The sequence below is a fragment of the Juglans microcarpa x Juglans regia genome, chromosome 2D, assembly GCF_004785595.1.
Source record: "Juglans microcarpa x Juglans regia isolate MS1-56 chromosome 2D, Jm3101_v1.0, whole genome shotgun sequence".
In the NCBI taxonomy this organism is placed as follows: domain Eukaryota; kingdom Viridiplantae; phylum Streptophyta; class Magnoliopsida; order Fagales; family Juglandaceae; genus Juglans; species Juglans microcarpa x Juglans regia.
Window position 1 is genome coordinate 4,708,768 of NC_054596.1, and position 18,776 is coordinate 4,727,543.

Below are 18,776 nucleotides of genomic sequence, written 5' to 3' on the forward strand. Positions count from 1 at the left end.
ACGAGAGAGAGAGAGAGAGAGAGAGAGAGAGAGAGAGCCCGATTCTAATATAGCTGGCAGGGGTAGACCGTAGTACTACTGCTCCAAGTTAACATTTCATGGCCACATGTTATAAAAACTTTAACTACATGAGGAGTAATCTCGGGAAGAAGCTCGGATGTTTCCTCGCATGTCGTTTGACTGCATGCTGCAAATTAAAGCGTGGTTTTATGGTAGAGATGAGACGAGATGTGATGAGACGAGACAAAATAAATTAAGATTAAAATTAAAAAGTTAAAAAAAATATTATTAAAATATAATTTTTAATATTATTTTTTTGTAAGATTTAAAAATTTTGAATTGTTTATTTTATTTTATATGAAAATTTAAAAAAGTTATAATGATGAGATGAGAGGTTTTCAAAATTTTTATAACTTTAAATTTTAGTCTCGAAAGCAAACCATCCTAAGAGCATTGGCAATGACCTAGCCATTGCCAAATCCAAGTCTAAATTTTGACTTTTATTGAGTTAAAAGCCTTACATTGAACTAGCCAAATTTATAATTTTGCAACTTTGAGCAACAGTAAAATCATCTCCCTGGCTATAGTTGGCGAGCCACTATTGAAAGATCAAAGATTTATTTTATTGTTTCCGTCCCAACTGCCTCTCTCTCTTTCCATCGTATTTTCCTTCATTCAGAAACTCTCCCTCTTCTCTATGTTTTCCTTTATTCAGAAACTCTTCTCTTCCTCTTCTCTCCGTTCCTGGGTCGATCTTGACTCCTTCTCTTCTCTCCTGCACATTCATTTCTCACGACCATCTCATTTTTTCTTTTTCTTTTCCTCTCCTTTTCATTTTCCTCTCCCTTCACATCTCCTTCTCCCTATCTCCCACACAACTCTTTTTGTTTTTCTTCATGTAAAATTGCCCACAGCTCTCTTTCCAGTAGCTGCTCAGAGCTTCTCTCCAGATCATATACTAAAAACACAGTAAGATCCGAAATCCTAGACTTGATTTTTTTCATTTATTTTGCTCGGTTTTTTTGGGTTTCAATAGCAACTTTTATATACTCCATTTTTGGATTTCCTTGGATTTGGGTTTTGAATATGAAATGGGTATGAATTTGTGAAATGGGTATTAATCTATTGTGCGATAGATTTTTCTTCATTTGGAGTTTGTGCATTTTTGTGGAAGCAGTAGTTTCTGGTTATTGTATGATTTCCTCTCTCTCTCTTGAATTTTCTTATTGTTATTATCGTTTGCTGGGTTATAAGTCTCTAACAATCTAAGTAGACTTAATGTTTGAGTGAATGATTGAGAGAACGAGGGTGATTTTTTCCACCTATTTGTTAACAGCCAATGGTTATCGAAAACTTCTTGTATGTATAAGCTTTATTCTATTTGAATTTGTCTTGTTTTCACGCTCATATTTAGTTGTCGAGATTAAAAGTGATCTCAGAAGGTGGTGCTTGGCTGAGGCTAAAGAGATGGCTGAAGTATATTTTCTGTGTTTACTTTTCCAACAGAACATTAGGTTTTTTATGATTCTCTTCACACTCTTACTATTACAAGATTGATAGTTAATATTCTGGAGGGATAATGATGAAGAAAGATGCTTGATTGCCAGTTTTTTATTTTATTTTGTTAGGGTGGTTGAACTATTTCACTTTTTCAGGAAGTTTGTGCATATCCTTCTTAATTCAATTCAATTTAGTTATTCAATGAGAGTTTTCGGTGTTTTTGCATTTTTATGGAAATCTAGTAGCTTGTTTGTGCATTATTGGACATTAGTTCTTCCCTCAAGTAATCGAAAAATTATAGAAACAGAGCATTATTCGACATTAGTTTTTCCAACATAGCATTGTTGCATTTCCTTAGATGATGTTTTCTCATTTGTTAATTGTAGTTGTTTACAATCTCTAAAGATATTGGTGACTCGGTGAGGATATTGGTGAAACACAGACAAAGGATTCATCTGACTTTGATTTTGAAGATGACTATGAGGAAGACTTCATTGACGACAGTGATCTTGAGATGTACTCTCCTTCACATATGCCAAATAGTGGAGGTAGCTTGAAATTTTGGAAGACTTCTCTAACTTTGAGCAACATAAAATTTGAAAATTCAAGTGACCATGATGTTTGGATGGCATTGTTGATACTGAGTACAACATTATTAGCATGTTGTTATTATAATTATTAGTAACTCTTTCCAAGACAATGAACAAACATTGAATGGAAGTGGAACATTGAAAAAAAGTAGAGAGTTATCCCTTCCCTTTTTATTATAAAAGGCCACATCTGTTGTTGTTTCACTGCTGCATATTGTGATGTCTTCCTTTGATCAAGTAAAGTCTATCCCCTTTCCATTTGAAGGAAGCTAATACCTTCTGATTTATAATTTAGGATGCATTCGCCGAGTTCAATGAAATGTGTGCATGCATGTAATTTTTCATTGTATTGTTTAGTTATGATTTTGATTGGTTCAGTTTCTAGAAGTTCTTGATTTGGTGTTGGTTTAGTTTTTGAAACTAATTGTGGTTTTGGTATTGAAAATAGCTAACCTGACCATTTAAATAATTTTAAATAAAAATTAAACTATTAATTAATATATGAAGTATATTTGTAAAATATAAAAAAAAAATGTAAAATATTATTAAAATATATAATATTATATTATTATTTTAACTTTAAGATGGCTAATTCAATATAGATTCATCTAGTTAAAATTTAATGTTATAGTCAAAATTTAAAATGTTAGCCAAACTTTAGACTTGGCAATGGCTAGAATGCTCTAAGCGTTCAAATCCACAAGTTAATGTGCCGTAATTATTCAGCAACCATTAATATTTTTGCACCCGTACCACAGTGTCCAAAATACAGATCATAAAGCATATACGTCCATGTCACGTATGTAACTCGGGTGCATGATTCCTAAGTCAATGCACCTAATCTTGTGTCGTTTTCCGTAACAACTCTCCATTATTTTAACTAAATAATTAAGCATATATATAGATATGTGTGTATATATATTAACGTACATATATGCCGTAGGCCGCAGCAGACTCCGTACTTCAGTTCTCCACTTATTTTGGATATCACCACGCCCACGGGGACAGACCAACCATGTTCCTAAATTACAACCTTGTTTTGAGGCTCTAAGCTCAAAAGATTGCAGCACAATCTGTACGTGCGCACGCCTCACTGCAGATCAATGCATAAGTGATTATTCATTTTCTTAACCAAACCATAAAGCATAATCCGGCATGCTCTCTCTCTCGTGCTCCTCCCAACTCACTTGCTTAGCAGCTTCCATTACCATTTTAATAACAGAGATAATAAAAAATTTATCGATTCCAACCAAATGTTAATATGTTTTGTCGGACATTGCGACAGATTATCGTGTCTGTGGTAAATTTTGCTTCTCCATTAATCTATCTAAGCCTGATAACATAGCAAAATGACCAACTTTGTCAACTTCCTCTAAATATTCTCAACATATATATTCCGGTCTAGGGGAAGTTACCCAAAAGCCTTTATATATTACCTTATCGGATGGTGGCCCATCATGTATAATTGATAGAGATTAGTTTCATTAAGGTACGTAGGACCTACTGCCATTCGTGAACAAAATAATAATAATAATAATAAATCCAACATACTGAGACAAAGGGATTAGAGAGGTGTAATTGTAGGGGGACAATGGCCATTTAACTAATCCCCAATGACTCAATTGTCAAAATTGGGGCCAGGTTTTTGTCTCAACTCTCATAACTCAGAGGCGTTGCTTGCCGGTTTTCTTTCTCCTAATCTCAGAAAAAGATCACATTGTATGTATACGGCACCAAGAAGACAGGCACACGCGTGATAATCTCGATCGTGAGGGATATGGTCACTGCCTTTTATATATTAAGCAACCTAGATTTTTGCTGGGGGTTCTTGTTCAGGGGAGCCTCCTGTCTGCCCTATGTTTCTAAGAACTACATGATGCACGTAATTGTAACCATGATTTTCTTGATTAATTCAATTTTAGCGTATCTTTGTCTTGGTTTATTCAAAGATTATGTCCCATCTCCAAATTGTTCGGTACATTGAATTAAGTTGGCTTGATTACGCTTTGAGCTTAATAATTAAGCATGCATGCTTCCGGCCGGTTCAAACACATGCATGTATACTAATTTTAAAGCAATGTATTGAATCTCAAAGATCTCCATGCTATGCATCTAGAGAGAGAGAGAATGAGCAGACGAGGCATTAATGTATTAGATCTCAAAGAATATATCCTGCCAAACCCGTAATGACTAATGATGGCCTTCAGGAATCAGGCCCACCGTAACTTGGTCGTTTCGGCTCAATAGATATCATCGGTTGTCTGATCCATATTGGCCTGCTAATCGCGGGAACTCCTAAAACACACAGAAAACAAAAGAAAGATAGGCCCAGTTGATATTTCAACCTGAAGAATACTCAAAAAACTTGGACAGCCATTACAGCTTTAGTCCAAGATCCAGAGAGCTGAGAAGAAGTAGAGGAAAAGTGAAATTGAGGGAAAAATCTTTTCTATTGATCTGAAAACTCAAAACTGTACAGTACATGCTCGGCTTTGTATATACAAGTGAACATCACGCGCGTGAAAAGTAAATACACGTACACATGCTGAAAATGTATCTCAACTAGTTACAGAATTACAATATGATAAAATCTTATAGTATCTACTGAATTAAGTTGCTAACACTCTCTCAAGATGGAGTATAAATATTAATAACACCCATCTTGGACAGAATATGATTAAATTGAGCAGCACCGAGAGGTATGGTAAGAAGATCAATAAGTTGATGAGTACTATTAACATGTAAAGTCTTTATTACACCTGCTTGAATCTTATCTCAAACCAAAGGACAGTCTATTTCAATATGTTAGTTTTATCATGGAATACAGAGTTAGCAAAAATATATAAGGCTTCTTGATTGTCACAAAACAGAAGAGCAACTTTAGGATGATCAACATGTAAAGCTGATAACACAACAAGTAACCAAGTAATCTCACAAGTTGTTGAAGTCATTGCACGATACTCAGCTTCAGCAAATGATCTAGAGACAATGTGTTGCTTTTTAGACTTCCATGATATAAGAGCCTCACCAAGAAATACACAATAGCCTGTGACAGATCTTCTAGTTTCTGGACATCCTGCCCAATCCAAGTTTGTAAAGGCCTTAAGTTGAAGAGTGGATTGAGCTGAAAACATTATACCTTGACCAGGAGAAGATTTAAGATACCTACTAAGTACCCTTTGCACTGCTTCCAAATGTGGTTGTTAGGGCTTGTCCATGAATTGACTAAGCACCTGAACTAAATAAGCTAAATCTGGCTTAAGAAAAGCCTTCAAATTTAGAATGGCTTGAAGGTTGTCTCCAACCACTATAATGTCATTTACATATACCAAAATGGCTGTTAAATAGTTGGAAGAAGAGCAAGTAAAGAGGGAGTGATCAGCTTGTGACTGAATGAAGCCATAAACAAGCAGGCAAGAGATAATTTTGAGAACCACTACCGAGATGCTTGTTTAAGTCCATACAAAGACTTATTTAATTTGCATACTTTGTACTCTCCCTAGTGAGAAAAATCAGGTGGTATATTCATATACACTTATTCATCTAAATCTCTATGGAGAAATTCATTATTAACATCTAACTAATATAAAAATTAGTTTATAGTTGCTTCTACTACCAAGAAACATCAAATTGTTACAAGTTTAGCGATTGGAAAAAATATTTCGTGGAAGTCCATGCCCTCTATTTGTGTATATTCATTTGCAACCAACCTACCCTTATACCTCTCAATACTGCAGCCAGACCTATATCTAATTGTATACACTCATTTACATCCTATGGGTTGTTTTCCATCAGGTAAAGAGGCTATGGTCCAAGTATTGTTAGATTCTAGAGCTTTAATTTCAGCTGTCGTGGGCCGGCTGATGGCTACACGCCAATGCTGGCATTGGACAGCTTGAGAAAAGGTGTTAGGCTCAAAGTTGGTTGAAACTGAAAGGATGCAACTAAAAGGACTAAATTTATTTTCCTATTAAATTGTTAATCTTTCAGATTTTATGATCTCGCAGCAGACAACACTAATTACATGTCTTTCCACCCTTGGCCACTCGCCCCAAATGTCAAACATCTCATTTAGTTGTATTATGTGATTTACTTGTTTGTAATGTTGATACAATGTTACTTTTATGTTTGTAATTTTGTAATTATTTTTTCTTAATTTGTATTATTGTAATAGTTTAATTATTATTAATAATTTATTACTTAGTACTTACATAGTTGGTTGCAACTTAGTAGTATATTATTTTTATTATTTTAATTTTAATTTTTTTTTTTTGGTTAACTTTTAGGCTCATTTCAGCTGTTTCTGAGTTATTTTGAGCCCAAAAACATGTTCTAGGTCGATGGCCCATTTGGGGGTGGGGGACAGACAGATCGGGTGTCCACCCCCGCACCCTTGTATCCGAATGGGATACTCGGCCCCACAAACCGGGGGCGGATTACTGGGTGGAAAACTCCACCCTCCTCCCCCGCCCATGCCGGGGTGGGAGGGTGGGGAGGGGGCTACCCTGCCTCTTAGCGTACGAGTAACACCCCTAGTTGAGCCCATGATGATATCACATATTCATATTCAAACCCAAATTAAGAGTAACAAAAATAAATTGTTCATAAAAGGAAAGGCCGTAAAATGGATCGAGTCTTGTGGATGTGGCTGATAAAGCAAGCCCATCAAGACCCGTTAAACTTGTCCTTGTGTGCTTGCAGCAAATGTCATATTGGTGTTATTCCAAAAACCAAAAATCCTGAGACAGCAGGCTGAGACTTGGTTTGGCCTAACATGCACGTACCATCTTTAACCCATCTGACAACCATATGGGCCCTCCTCGAGGCGTGAACTGTACGTGCCCAGTACCTACTTGCCCAGCAGCAGCGAGTTTACGTAAAGCGGACAGAATTGCGCGTGGGCAAGTTTGAGAACCACACGGCCTATGCTCGCTCCGAAGACCCAAAAAATAAGGAATAAATAGAAATAAAAGAAAAAGATCCCATTGAATAGTCTTTGTCGAAAAGGACGTTGCATAACATAGCGTCTGTAGCATTTCAGAGAGACCTTCTTCAACCATCATCCTTCGCAAAGAAAGATGGTTCAGGCACGTCGGTGGGCGCCCCTCCTTTTCCATCCTCTCAAATTTGGCTTCCAATAGCACTTTCCAACTTGCTCGCTCCACCGAGAATTTTATTTTTCTACTAGTAATTCATTATTTTCTGATAAAATATGTATTCCGTCATTTAGTTAATAAAAATATTATAATAGATATCACTTTAAAAATATACGCACATCTGATAATAAAAGATCCTACACTTTGATAGATTTTATGGGATGTAAAGCCTGAAAAATAAAGATGTATGAGAAGTAATACGAAAGAAATTAGCAAGCATTATAATGTAAAACGAGTTGTACGTACACTACTACTACGTTTAAAGCAAGATCAGTGACAAACATGGTGGTCCATAGGGCCGGAAAGGAAGAATAATTAGTGATTGCCCTTTGGGGCAGTGTTATTGAGTAATCCAATCTGCTCCACGAGCTGCTTAGTCAGCTTCACATGCTTGCTACGCCATGCCTCCGCCAACTTTGCCTCCTTGCTTTCTGCATCTCTCTGCAATGCTCTCATCTCTTCGTTGTACTCCCTCTCAATCCTACCCACAAACGCCATCTCTTCCTCTCTCAGTGACCTTATCTTTGCCTCTATCTCCTCCATCTTTTCTCTCATTTTTCTTGCTTTCTCCGACTCCAGCTGCTGCTCCACCCTGCTCAGCCTCCATTTCGCCTCCTTCTTGTGCTGTTCCCAGCTCTGCCTCCCCTCTTCTACCTCCTTGCAGTACTGGATTAGCGTAGTCATCTGGCAATCCGGAGATAAGAGGATTGGATTTGAATCCGGCTCCATAGCCGGTTTAGTCGGAGAAAGGGACAGACGAACTGATGGAGACGGCGTCGGCGAGGTGGTAGAAGAAGACGTCGTACGGGAAGGAATCATGTTCATCCACGAGGGAAGCATGGTCGACGTCGTCGAAGAAGATGTAGTCGACCCGAGAGAGAGAATGGGACCCATATCGGGCACCGAAATACATGGGAGCGCCGGAGCCATACTGCCATTCAGGGACTGGAACGTGCAGAGCTTGGGCTGCAGCACGTACTTCTCAGCAAAAGTCTCCAAGATGTGATCGTACGGGCCCTGGGTGGCCTTCTCCGGAGATTCCACCACTGGAATAATATTCGCGACGTCGGTACAGTCGGAATATTCGGGTGCGTTACTGCCGTTCTTCTTCTTCTGGTTCTGCTGCTGTTGTTTGAGCTGCTTTTCCTTGAAGACCTCCCACCACTTGCCGAGGCGCTTGGGTGTGCGGCCAGGGACCTCGGCGGCGATCTTCTTCCACTTGTTGCCGTACTTGGCCTGGAGGGAGACGACGAGGGACTGTTCTTCCTTGGTGAGAGAGCCCTTCTTGAGGCCGGGCTTCAGGTAGTTCTTCCAGCGCTCAAGGCACGACTTGGGGTCGCGGTGGAGGGGCTGCCCCATGCGGACGGGGACGAGGTTCCACTCTTTGGGGCCATATTGCTTAACGTAGGCTCTGAGGAGTGCGTCTTCCTCTGGCTGCCACCGCTGACGCTCCTTCATTTCAACACCATTTCTGCTTTTGAGATGGCCAGGATCACTACTGGTCCCCCCCTCTCTCTCGACCCCTGCCAGTTTTCAATGGCAATGGCATTTATGTACGCGTGTATCTTTTCTATCCATGTCCGTAAGAGATACAGAGATTGGAATTTTAAGAAATGGATTTCGGAACTGATGGGGTTTAAAAGTTTGAACTTTAAAGAGTTTGAAAGGAATCGCAAGGATGAGGCTACAGAACAACAAGCCGCTTCACAGCTCTCTTTATCTCTGTACATGCATATGCCACTTAGATACATGTTGAACGGACGATTTTGCCCGTTGGGTGGAGTGTTATTTTGTCCTTCATTTTATTCAAATTTAAGATTAAATATAAAGGAAAAAATAAACACATATTGAGCTAGTGGTCCTTTTTTTTTTTTTTTTTTTTAAAGCATGGATTCATTAACAAAATAAGTTACAAACTAGTAGGGAGAGGATCTTTCCCTCTATCAATATGCAAAATACAAGTAGGAATTTCTTCCACAAGTATGCTACCAAAAACATATATGGTTGGTTGCTGCTCATTGCAATACCGAATGCACACATCGATTTTGAGATTGATCTATTTTTTTGAAACTCCAATCATTTTGAATTTTCAACATTTGAGCAATGTCTTCAACTATGGGGTTAATCTGCCAAACTACCAATTCTCCTTGGATTGCTAATATAACTAGTTGTGCATCTCCTTCCATTATTGTTTTGTCATTTTGTAAATGTTCCACCATTTTGAGTGCAAGCTTTGCTGCCTGAGCTTCTGCTATGACAGGTGTTGTGGTAGCATTTTCCTTTGTCTAGATTTCTATAATATTCCCTTCTGAATCTCGACTTAAAGTTGAGGATGTTAAGTAGGAATTTTGTATTGTAGCATTAAAGGATATTCTTATCTAATATCTGGAAGGGGCTTGCCATTCCTGTGATTGACTTGATTTTGCCTTTTGCTTCCATGCATGTAGATTCTCTTGGTATGAAGCGTCCAATTGCTCCTTGGCCTTTTTTAGAGAAATAACTGTTTGGTTGTGGACTACATTATTTCTTAATTTTCATATAAAATCTATTATCAGAACTGCAAATAATTGGAAATGATGCTCTTCTTGCGATTTTAATCCCAATTTTACTTCGGGATTAGTGATAATCTGTATCCATTCTTTCATTGTGGTGATCGCCATCAATGAAGGATTTAGTAGCCAACTGGTTTGACTCCATAAAATTTTGGTGATTGAGCATTCAATAAAAACATGGAACATAGTTTCTTCTTTTTCTTCGCACAATGGGCAAGTAATGGATGGAAGGTTTGGAATGAAGCTCTTCAACCTTTCTCTGGTTGGTATTATCGCCCAAAAAAATTTTCATAAAAGGAGTTTGTGGCGATCATGAATTTTTAGTTTCCAAATTTTTTTCAATTGAGATATTATGGAGATTTGACATCAGTGTATTTGTGAAATTTGCTACAATATGGTAAGCAGTTTTGACAAAAAATTTCTCATTCTGACTATTTATCCAAATCGGACAATACGATCTTTGGTTGGCACAAGCCAATGGAATTTTTTGGATTTCCCGTATGCTTTCCTGGTTGAAAAGATTTTGCAATTTTTGAATGTTCTAGGTGTGGGTTATTTGGTTGATAAGATCAAAAACTTTTAAGAGATGTAGATATTTCAGTGATTTGGTTCAATGGCTTTGGTCTGAAATTTTCTGCAGTTGGTATACATATTGAGCTAGCTAAATCTGAAGTTGTGTGCCAAAATCCAATCAAATATTTATGCCATGTTGGTCTGATGTGTAATGCCTTTTGGGTTGAAAATACTGTAGAGCAATCGTGATTCGAGAGGAATATATATGTTGGATGTTTGTAACAGTATTATATATATAGCAGCCCTGCATTATAAATAAGCATGAACTTATGAAATGTCATGCAGATCATATAGGAAACTGATGATCATATCGGTCTGAAAGAGTTGGCTAGTGTTGGGTGGAGTGTTGTTGCTATCATATATGCAGCGTGCCATGGTGGGTCCGTGATGCATATATACGTACCGCGTGATCAGAGAAACGTGAAAGTGCATGGTGAGGGTATTGTGCATGCATGGTGCATTCTGACGGGTGGATAAAATCGCAAAGATAATTTATTGTTACCTCTTTAAACAATTTTTAAATAATTAATCTTAATTGTTCGGGAGGTACTGAGAGAGGCTACGGGGTAATGTGACAGAGAGGTGGGGGCAGAGGGAGGGAGGGAGGGAGTGGCAGATGTGGGTGGGCAGAGAGCGACCTAGTCAGAGGTAGCCCACAAGGAGGGTGGAAATGACTAGACAGTGCACGTACAGCGTGCTGTAGACAGCCAGAAAAACACACACCCCTCCCTGAAATGATATTTATAGTTAGTAAATGTTAAGTAAACAGTAAATAAATATAGAATATACATTGATTATATCTGATATATAATGCGTGCGATATATAAACTTCTAAAAAAAACTGCATAAAGCATTACAAGATTATAGACCTTACAAATCCATAGAAAAACCAAAAAATAAACTTACAGATCAAACCAAAAAACTTAGGCTTCGTTTGGAAAATCAACTCATCTCAACTCATCATTATAACTTTTTTAAATCTCAATACAAAATATAATAAACAATTTAACTTTTTCAAATTCTAAAATAATAATAATAATAAAAAATAATATTCTAACAATATTTTATCATCTCAACTCAACTAAACTCAACTTAACTCAGTTTAATATCCAAATGCACTCTTACAAATCAGAAAAATCTAACAAATCGAACAACAGACCCACAACCACAGTCATGGGTCATATAGATATGTGGGCATATCTGTATAGCCCATAGCCACGGCCATGGGTCATTAAACTCAAAAATCGAAAGACCTTTCACAGTTTTACAAACTCATTGTGTTATCAACGCTCGCAGCTGCTAGCCGTTACTCATGGGCCATGACAATAAAGTTATGAAGAGAAGTACTCTGATATAGGCCAGTTTAGAGGATGAGGATAAGAATAAGAGAAGAAGAGAAGTTGAGGATGGTGGGTCGTGGCCACTAGCAGTGTAGCACTGAGTAGGGGTGTTCATCCGGGTTCCAACCCAGGAACCCGGATATACCTGAATCGAGACCTGGGTTTCAAACACAGGCCAAAACTCGGACCGGGTTGGTCTAAGTTAGACCCGGGTTGAAACCCGGATAGATCCGGATTTTTGAAACTCAAAAATCTGAGTTCCTGGTTGTATCCGATTTATTTATTTATTTTAAAGTAAAAGCCTTTATTTTATTAATTTTTTTTCTAAAAAGTCAAGTTCATGAAAGCCTTTATTTTATTTGTGTTCTAAAAATACTAAATGCATGTAAAACAAAAAAATAAATCCAATATTCATCTATGCATGCATCACAATGCAATCCACTATATTTTACACTATTGGTATTTATAAATTACATTACTAAACACAAAATTACAAGAAATGAATTACAAAATTAGCAGCACAGTCTTCCCATCAGTGATTTAATCTCACACCAAAAAAGCTCCCCAAAGAAGCCTTTGCTGACATTTCATCGGGAACTTTTCCAAACTTGCCTAACACAAATTGCTTCATCCTAGCTGGGTTATCTTCTATCTCTTTCTCTGCAAGATAAATACATGTAAAAGAAAATTGTGACAATGCTAAGCATAGATTCCAATAGAAAATTCTACTGAGATACAGTATCTTTGAAGATCTGTTTAGTGATGGACTAAAAAAAAAGATGTTGATCACTAAGTTCCATTTTTAAATCAATAATGGGAAGTTGTAACCCTTGTAAAGACTTTTCAGACAGAAAAAGTCTACACTTTTTTCTCTCAGTACTGCTGCATAACAAGTCAAACTTTTCAAAAATACAGGTAGAAGACATTTTGTTTGGCTCTCAAGAAAACAACCCATACCAAGACACACACACACAAAAGAGAGAGAGTTCCATACCCAGACGTGCTAGAACGGGGAAAGGGTCTACGAGGTCATGTGCAGTATCTGCTCCTTTGCTTCTTCCTAGATCTTTGGGTGAAGAAACTTAAGATCTGGCATATCAGTATTGAAAAACGACCCATGTTAAAGAAAAAAGAGGAGATTTAAGAAAACATTAATCCATCACTTTCACCCCAAAGTCTAAAACTCATCACAACTGAATAATCATGTTTATAATATATATGGAGTAGCTACTTCTTATCTATTAAATTCAACTTCAAAATTTTCACCAACAATAGTAGATCTTCTAAAAACAAAGCTAAAGAGAAAGCATTGAATCTCACAAGACCTTCGTCGAAATCAACAAAACAAACTCAAAATCAACAAATAGAGAACAAAATATACAGAGAGAAGAAAACATACCCACGGATGAAGACGACGGCACGAGGATCTAACCCATAAAAATAGTCCTCAAACATTCTCATCAAAACAAACTCAAAATCAACAAATAGAGAACAAAACAAACAGAGAGAATGAAACATACACAAGGATGAAGACGACGCTTTGATAGGCAAATGAGGCTAGGGTTTCAACGTGAGACTCAACGGCAGCTAGGATTTTGTGGCTAGGGTTTCACGTGAGAAAGAGAGAGAGAGAGAGAGAGAGTGTGTGTGTGTGTGTTACCAAATAACCAAAACGTAAACCCTCAAAAACTTAAAAAAAAAAAAAAAAAAAACCCTATGTTTAATAAAAAAGAGCAGATCTAGAAAAATAACTGCATATACTCTATACCCACATAAGATTTGTCCAAAGGCATTGCTCATAGATCGAGAGACAGAGAGAGAGAGGAGAGACTTACCGAAGTGAGAGAGAGAAGAGAAACTTACCGAAGTGAGAGAGAGAAGAGAGACTTACCGATCAAAACTTCGGTCAGCGGCAACAGCAAGAGAGAGAGAGAGAGAGAGAGAGAGAAAGAGAGAGAGAGAGAGAGAGAGATGGCGGTAAAATTTGAAGGAAAAGGCTAGGGTTTCATGGCTCGAGGGGGAGACAGAGAAAGGATAGCAGTGAGATAAGATTCAACCAACGAGTGGGGGCTTAGAGTTAGGCTTAGTTTTATTATTATTATTATTATTATTATTATTATTATTATTATTATTATTATTATTATTATTATTTTAATCGGGTACCAGGGTTAAAATCTGGTACCCCCAGATGTAATACTGTAACTGGCCTGAGTTTGGCCGGTTAAGAATGATGCGGGTTCCAGCCCGGATTGTATCTAGGCCGAAACTCGTAACCGAAACATGGATAACCGGGTTCCGGATTAGGCCGGATTTTTATTCGGCCCGAATGAACAGTTGAACAGTCTTAGCACTAAGGCTTGAAAACTTAATGGACAAGGGAGAAAACTTAAAAAAGAAGAGAAGACTCAATGAAGAAGATGAGGGGGAAGGGAGGTGACTGGAATGAGAGAAATGAGAAGAGAGAAAGAAAATGTGATATTTATACATAGAGTTTTGTAACCCTGCATGTATGAAACGACGTCGTGTTGTTATCCTACTAACATATATATATATATATATATATATATACACGTGTGTGTGGGCCGAATAAGGGATATCTTGAACGGGCCTGGCCCCAACTTGGGCCTTGTCCTCACCATGCAAGTAGATGCCTTGTAGCCCACAACTGATAGGCGGGGGTCAGACGCAAGGGCAGGGGCAAATGGATAGGCAGTGGGGACCCACCCCACCCCTAGCTTGTGTTTCTCTATGCATCAATATATATTACGTTTAACCATTGAGATCAAAGATTTCTCAAGCCCTTTTTGTTCGCCTACTCGAGGATATTAATTGTCCATTTATTAATGTTGAATGTATGCGAGTCTGATTTTAAAAAAAAAAAAAATGTATGCGAGTCTGAAGACAACTTGGTTGTACGTGGTCGTGCCTACAACTCAATTCTCGGATGTATGGGGGGGGGGGGGGTGGGCTCCTATGTGGACTTGTCCTCAACTAGCTACGTGCCCATATATACATGGCCTGATGCGGACCAACAGACTTAAGATTTTAGCCCTGCCCTCCCTCATAGACATAGTCCCCTTCTCTACATCTCTAGACTCTACTGCCTAGTGATCGTGAATGATTTTTCTTCCTCCAGTCTATTTCCGATCACTCGGAAAGATCTTTAGATGTTGCAGAAAAATTATTCTCTAAGTTTTAGTCAGAACTCAGAGGTGACAATGTTTAGTCAGATATATCCATGAAATACCGGAAGGGAGGGACTCACCTATTCAAAAAAGTTGGTTGCATCAAGCCTTTGTAAGAATAAAAATACAATTCTTTAATGCGGAATAACACTTTAGAAACAAGAATCGACAGGTTTTAATGTCAAGAACAGTACCACCAGCCATTGATGTTCTTCACTGTTTTTGCTGCGTTTCTCACTGGTGTTTGGCATTTCCAAACTCTACTCCATTCTATTTAGATGGTGTAAGACTGAAGGGAATTGAGTGAGTGAGTGAGTCTGGGGACCAAACACAGTATTTATAGCCGAAGCCTCCATCAAGCTTCGGTGCTACGTGTCCCACGTGCTCAGTTTTTCATGGGATCAGTTTCTACGTTTTATGAACGTGATGAATAATCAGAGTGGACCACTTCAATGACTCATAAACTCAAGGAAGCGAGAGACTCGTTCTCAAGAACGGCTTCCGTGAGAAACGGTCAACATTCTCCCACTTGGTCCACACTTCTAATCTAATATTTCATCTTAAACACATCGATAATCTGCATTTAAGTAATAAATACATGAATCATGGCGATAGGTCCTCTAATGACGAGTATTACCTTCCATGTATTACCATGTATTTATTTCTTAAATATTATAATTTATGTAGCAAAAATTTTTTAATGAATAAACCCTATGTTTATTCTTGGTCCAACACAGATGAATTTTTTCAAAATTAAATTAAGGTGCACATCAATATGAGAAAAAACATCAAAATATTTAAGAATTTCATTAACATAACATTGTTCATACAATGAAAAATTACGTAATGGAACCAAGTCTCGTATTCACTACATGATCTTTGAATTTCAACGATGGCATGCACTTAGTCAAAGGATCAACGATCATTACCTCAGTGCTAACGTGCTCAATGACCACTTTCTTTTCTTTAACACGTTCCCTTATGACTAAATATTTAATGTCAATGTGTTTACTTCGACTCCCACTTTTGTTGTTCTTAGCGATAAAAACAGTAGCTGAATTGTCGCAATACATTCTGAATGGCCTAGAAATAGAATCCATAATTCTAAGCCCAGAAATGAAATTCTTAAGCCATACACCATGTGAAGTAGCCTCAAAAGAAGAGATAAACTCGGCTTCCATAGTGGAAGTGGCAGTCAATGTCTGCTTGGCACTCCTCCATGATACAGCTCCACCGGCCATCAAAAAAATGTATCTTGATGTTGATTTGTGTGAATCAATACAGCTAGCAAAGTCAGAATCTGAGTTAGGGGTGCTACCCGCCCCCTACGGGGTGGGGGCACCCCTCCACCGCCCTCCGCCCCTGCATGGGCGGGGGGTTCTTTTTTTTTCCCCCGTACCCCGCCCCTGCCAGTGCGGGGCGGGGTACCCCGTCCGTTCAACGGGGGGCCAGGGGTGCACCCCAATCCATCCACCCCCCTCTAATGGGCCTTTGGCCCAATACATTTTTCTGGGCCCTTTTTGGACCCAAAATTTATTTTTGGGTATATTTATATATAGATAGAACTATATTTATATAGATGAAATATCTAATTAAAATGGGTTATACAAGTTATAAAAAAAATGAAATACCCAATTACATCCAAACATTAACATATATATTGATTAGTGCATGCTGAAACTTCTTACTTTCCATATGTATTTTTGTCTATAAAAGGGTCAAAACTTGTAAAGCCAGGGGGTTTAAACATGTATTTGAAAATGAATGGTGAGTTTTCAAATAACCAGCTATTTAAAAAAAAAAAATTCTAGTGACTTAGCTTTAGTTCTAAATCTATAGTATAGCCCAAATGCTCTAAATGGTTGAAAATGAATGGTGGGTTTGATGGTTCATTTCTTCATGAGGTATTTGTAATTGCACATTGCTGTCTTATTAAGTAAAATGTGGACTGTGTAGAAATTGGTGATGTTTTTGGGTATATCCCATCTAGTGGTGGATCCAGAAATTCATTTTAAGGGAGGTGGTGAACTAGTGTTATAAATTATAATAATAAAATATTTTTAGATATTTGTTTCACAATATATATTGTACCATATACACAATACAAAAGGGCATTATAAACATAAGTAACAATACAAAAATATTTTTATTGGTATATATCAATTAGGAATATATGGTGTGTGCATTTATTTTAGGGTATTTCAAAACCCCAAATTAATTTAAGGTATTTCGAAACCCTAAAATAATTTAGGGGTTTCAAAGATCGAAACCCCTAAATTATATTAGGGTTTCGGATTGGAACCTTCTTGAAACCCCTAAATTATATTAGGGTTTCAGATTGGAACCCAATTTAATTTAGGGGTTTCAAGGATTGAAACCCCTAAATTATTTTAGGATATTTACAAAAAATTGAAAAAAATAAACCAATCACGAGTCCACGACAGATTCACATTTCACACAAGAACACTCAACAGTCAACACACAAATCAAGTGAACCACATGCACAATCAAGTCTCCACAGCACACAATTCACAAAATCTCATCCTCCATCTCCGATTACACCCCATCCTTCCTCCAATCTCCATTTCATAAAATAAATTACACAATAAATTGTAGGAGATGGGTTTCTTACTGTCTTACCTTCAGGCCTCGGCGACAGAGATGAACTGTGACTGACGGAAGGCAGCGGCGACGGCAAGCGACTGACCACAGAGAGCGCGGTGAGTGAGCGACGAAGCTGCTTCTGCGAGAGAGAGAGAGAGAGAGAGAGAGAGAGAGAGAGAATCGAGTAACTAGGAGGGAGGGAGTCGCGGGGGCGCGCGGGGGGGGGGGATTCTAAACAAAAAGGAAACGACACCGTTTCACCATTGGTGAAACGGCGCCGTTTCCTAATGGGTATATAAAAAAAATAACCCAGGCATGAAACGACGTCGTTTTATGCTTGGGTTATTTTATATATATATATAATTTGGATAGCGGGGCGGGGCAAGGGTTGCCCCTATGCCGCCCCCGCCCCCCCCATGAGGGTCAGATGCTGGTGGGGCCACCCACCCCCCGCATCTGACGGACGGGGAGCTCCACCCCGTTGACTGGGGGCGAAGCGGCAGCGGGGCGGGGCAGCGAGGCGGGCGGCCCCGCCCCGCTGCCCACCCCTAATCTGAGTAGCCAATTACTTCCAGATTGTTCGTTCGTCTATACATAAGCATGCATTCTTTGGTTCCTTGAAGGTACCTCATTAATTTTTTTGCAGCTCTCCAGTGGTCTAAACCTAGATCACTCTGATTTCGTCCCAACATTCCCACAGCAAATGCAATGTCAGGTCTTGTACAGACCTGAGCATACATTAGGCTTCCGACAGCAGAAGCATATGGAATGTTTTTCATTTGTTCCCTTTCAAGGTCATTCTTCGGGCATTGGTTCAAATTGAACCTATCACCCTTCACAATGGGAGCTACACTTGGTGAACAATCCTTAATCCAGAATCTCTCTAAAACTTTATTAATATAGGTTTCCTAAGATAGACCCAAAATACCTCGAAATCTGTCTCTATGGATCTTAATGCCAATGACATAAGATGCATCACCCATATCCTTCATATCAAAATTTTTAGAGAGGAATTATTTCACTTCATGCAGCAAACTCTTATCATTGGTTGCTAGCAAAATGTCATCCACATATAAAACAAGAAAACAAATTTTACTCGCACTGACCTTCTGGTATATACATTGATCCATAACGTTTTCTACAAAACCGAATGAAGAAATTACATTATGGAATTTCAAATACCATTGGCGGGATGCTTGTTTTAAACCGTATATGGATTTCTTGAGCTTGCAAACCAATTGCTCACCATCAGTAGAGGGGAATCCTTCAGGCTGTT

The 18,776-nt window shown here is 38.3% G+C and overlaps 1 protein-coding gene across 1 annotated transcript; it reads right to left on the reverse strand.

Annotated features, from left to right (window-relative positions):
- Positions 1–7,467: 7,467 nt before the first annotated feature.
- Positions 7,468–10,733, reverse strand: LOC121249023 (protein rough sheath 2 homolog). Its single transcript, XM_041147664.1, has one exon. The coding sequence runs from the start codon at positions 8,702–8,704 to the stop codon at positions 7,562–7,564; it is 1,143 nt and encodes a 380-aa protein (XP_041003598.1). The 5' UTR covers positions 8,705–10,733; the 3' UTR covers positions 7,468–7,561.
- Between the last annotated feature and the right edge of the window lie 8,043 nt (positions 10,734–18,776).

Coding starts and splice junctions, on each gene's coding strand:
- LOC121249023 (XM_041147664.1), bottom strand. CDS start 8,704: ATGAAGGAGCGTCAGCGGTGGCAGCCAGAGGAAGACGCACTCCTCAGA.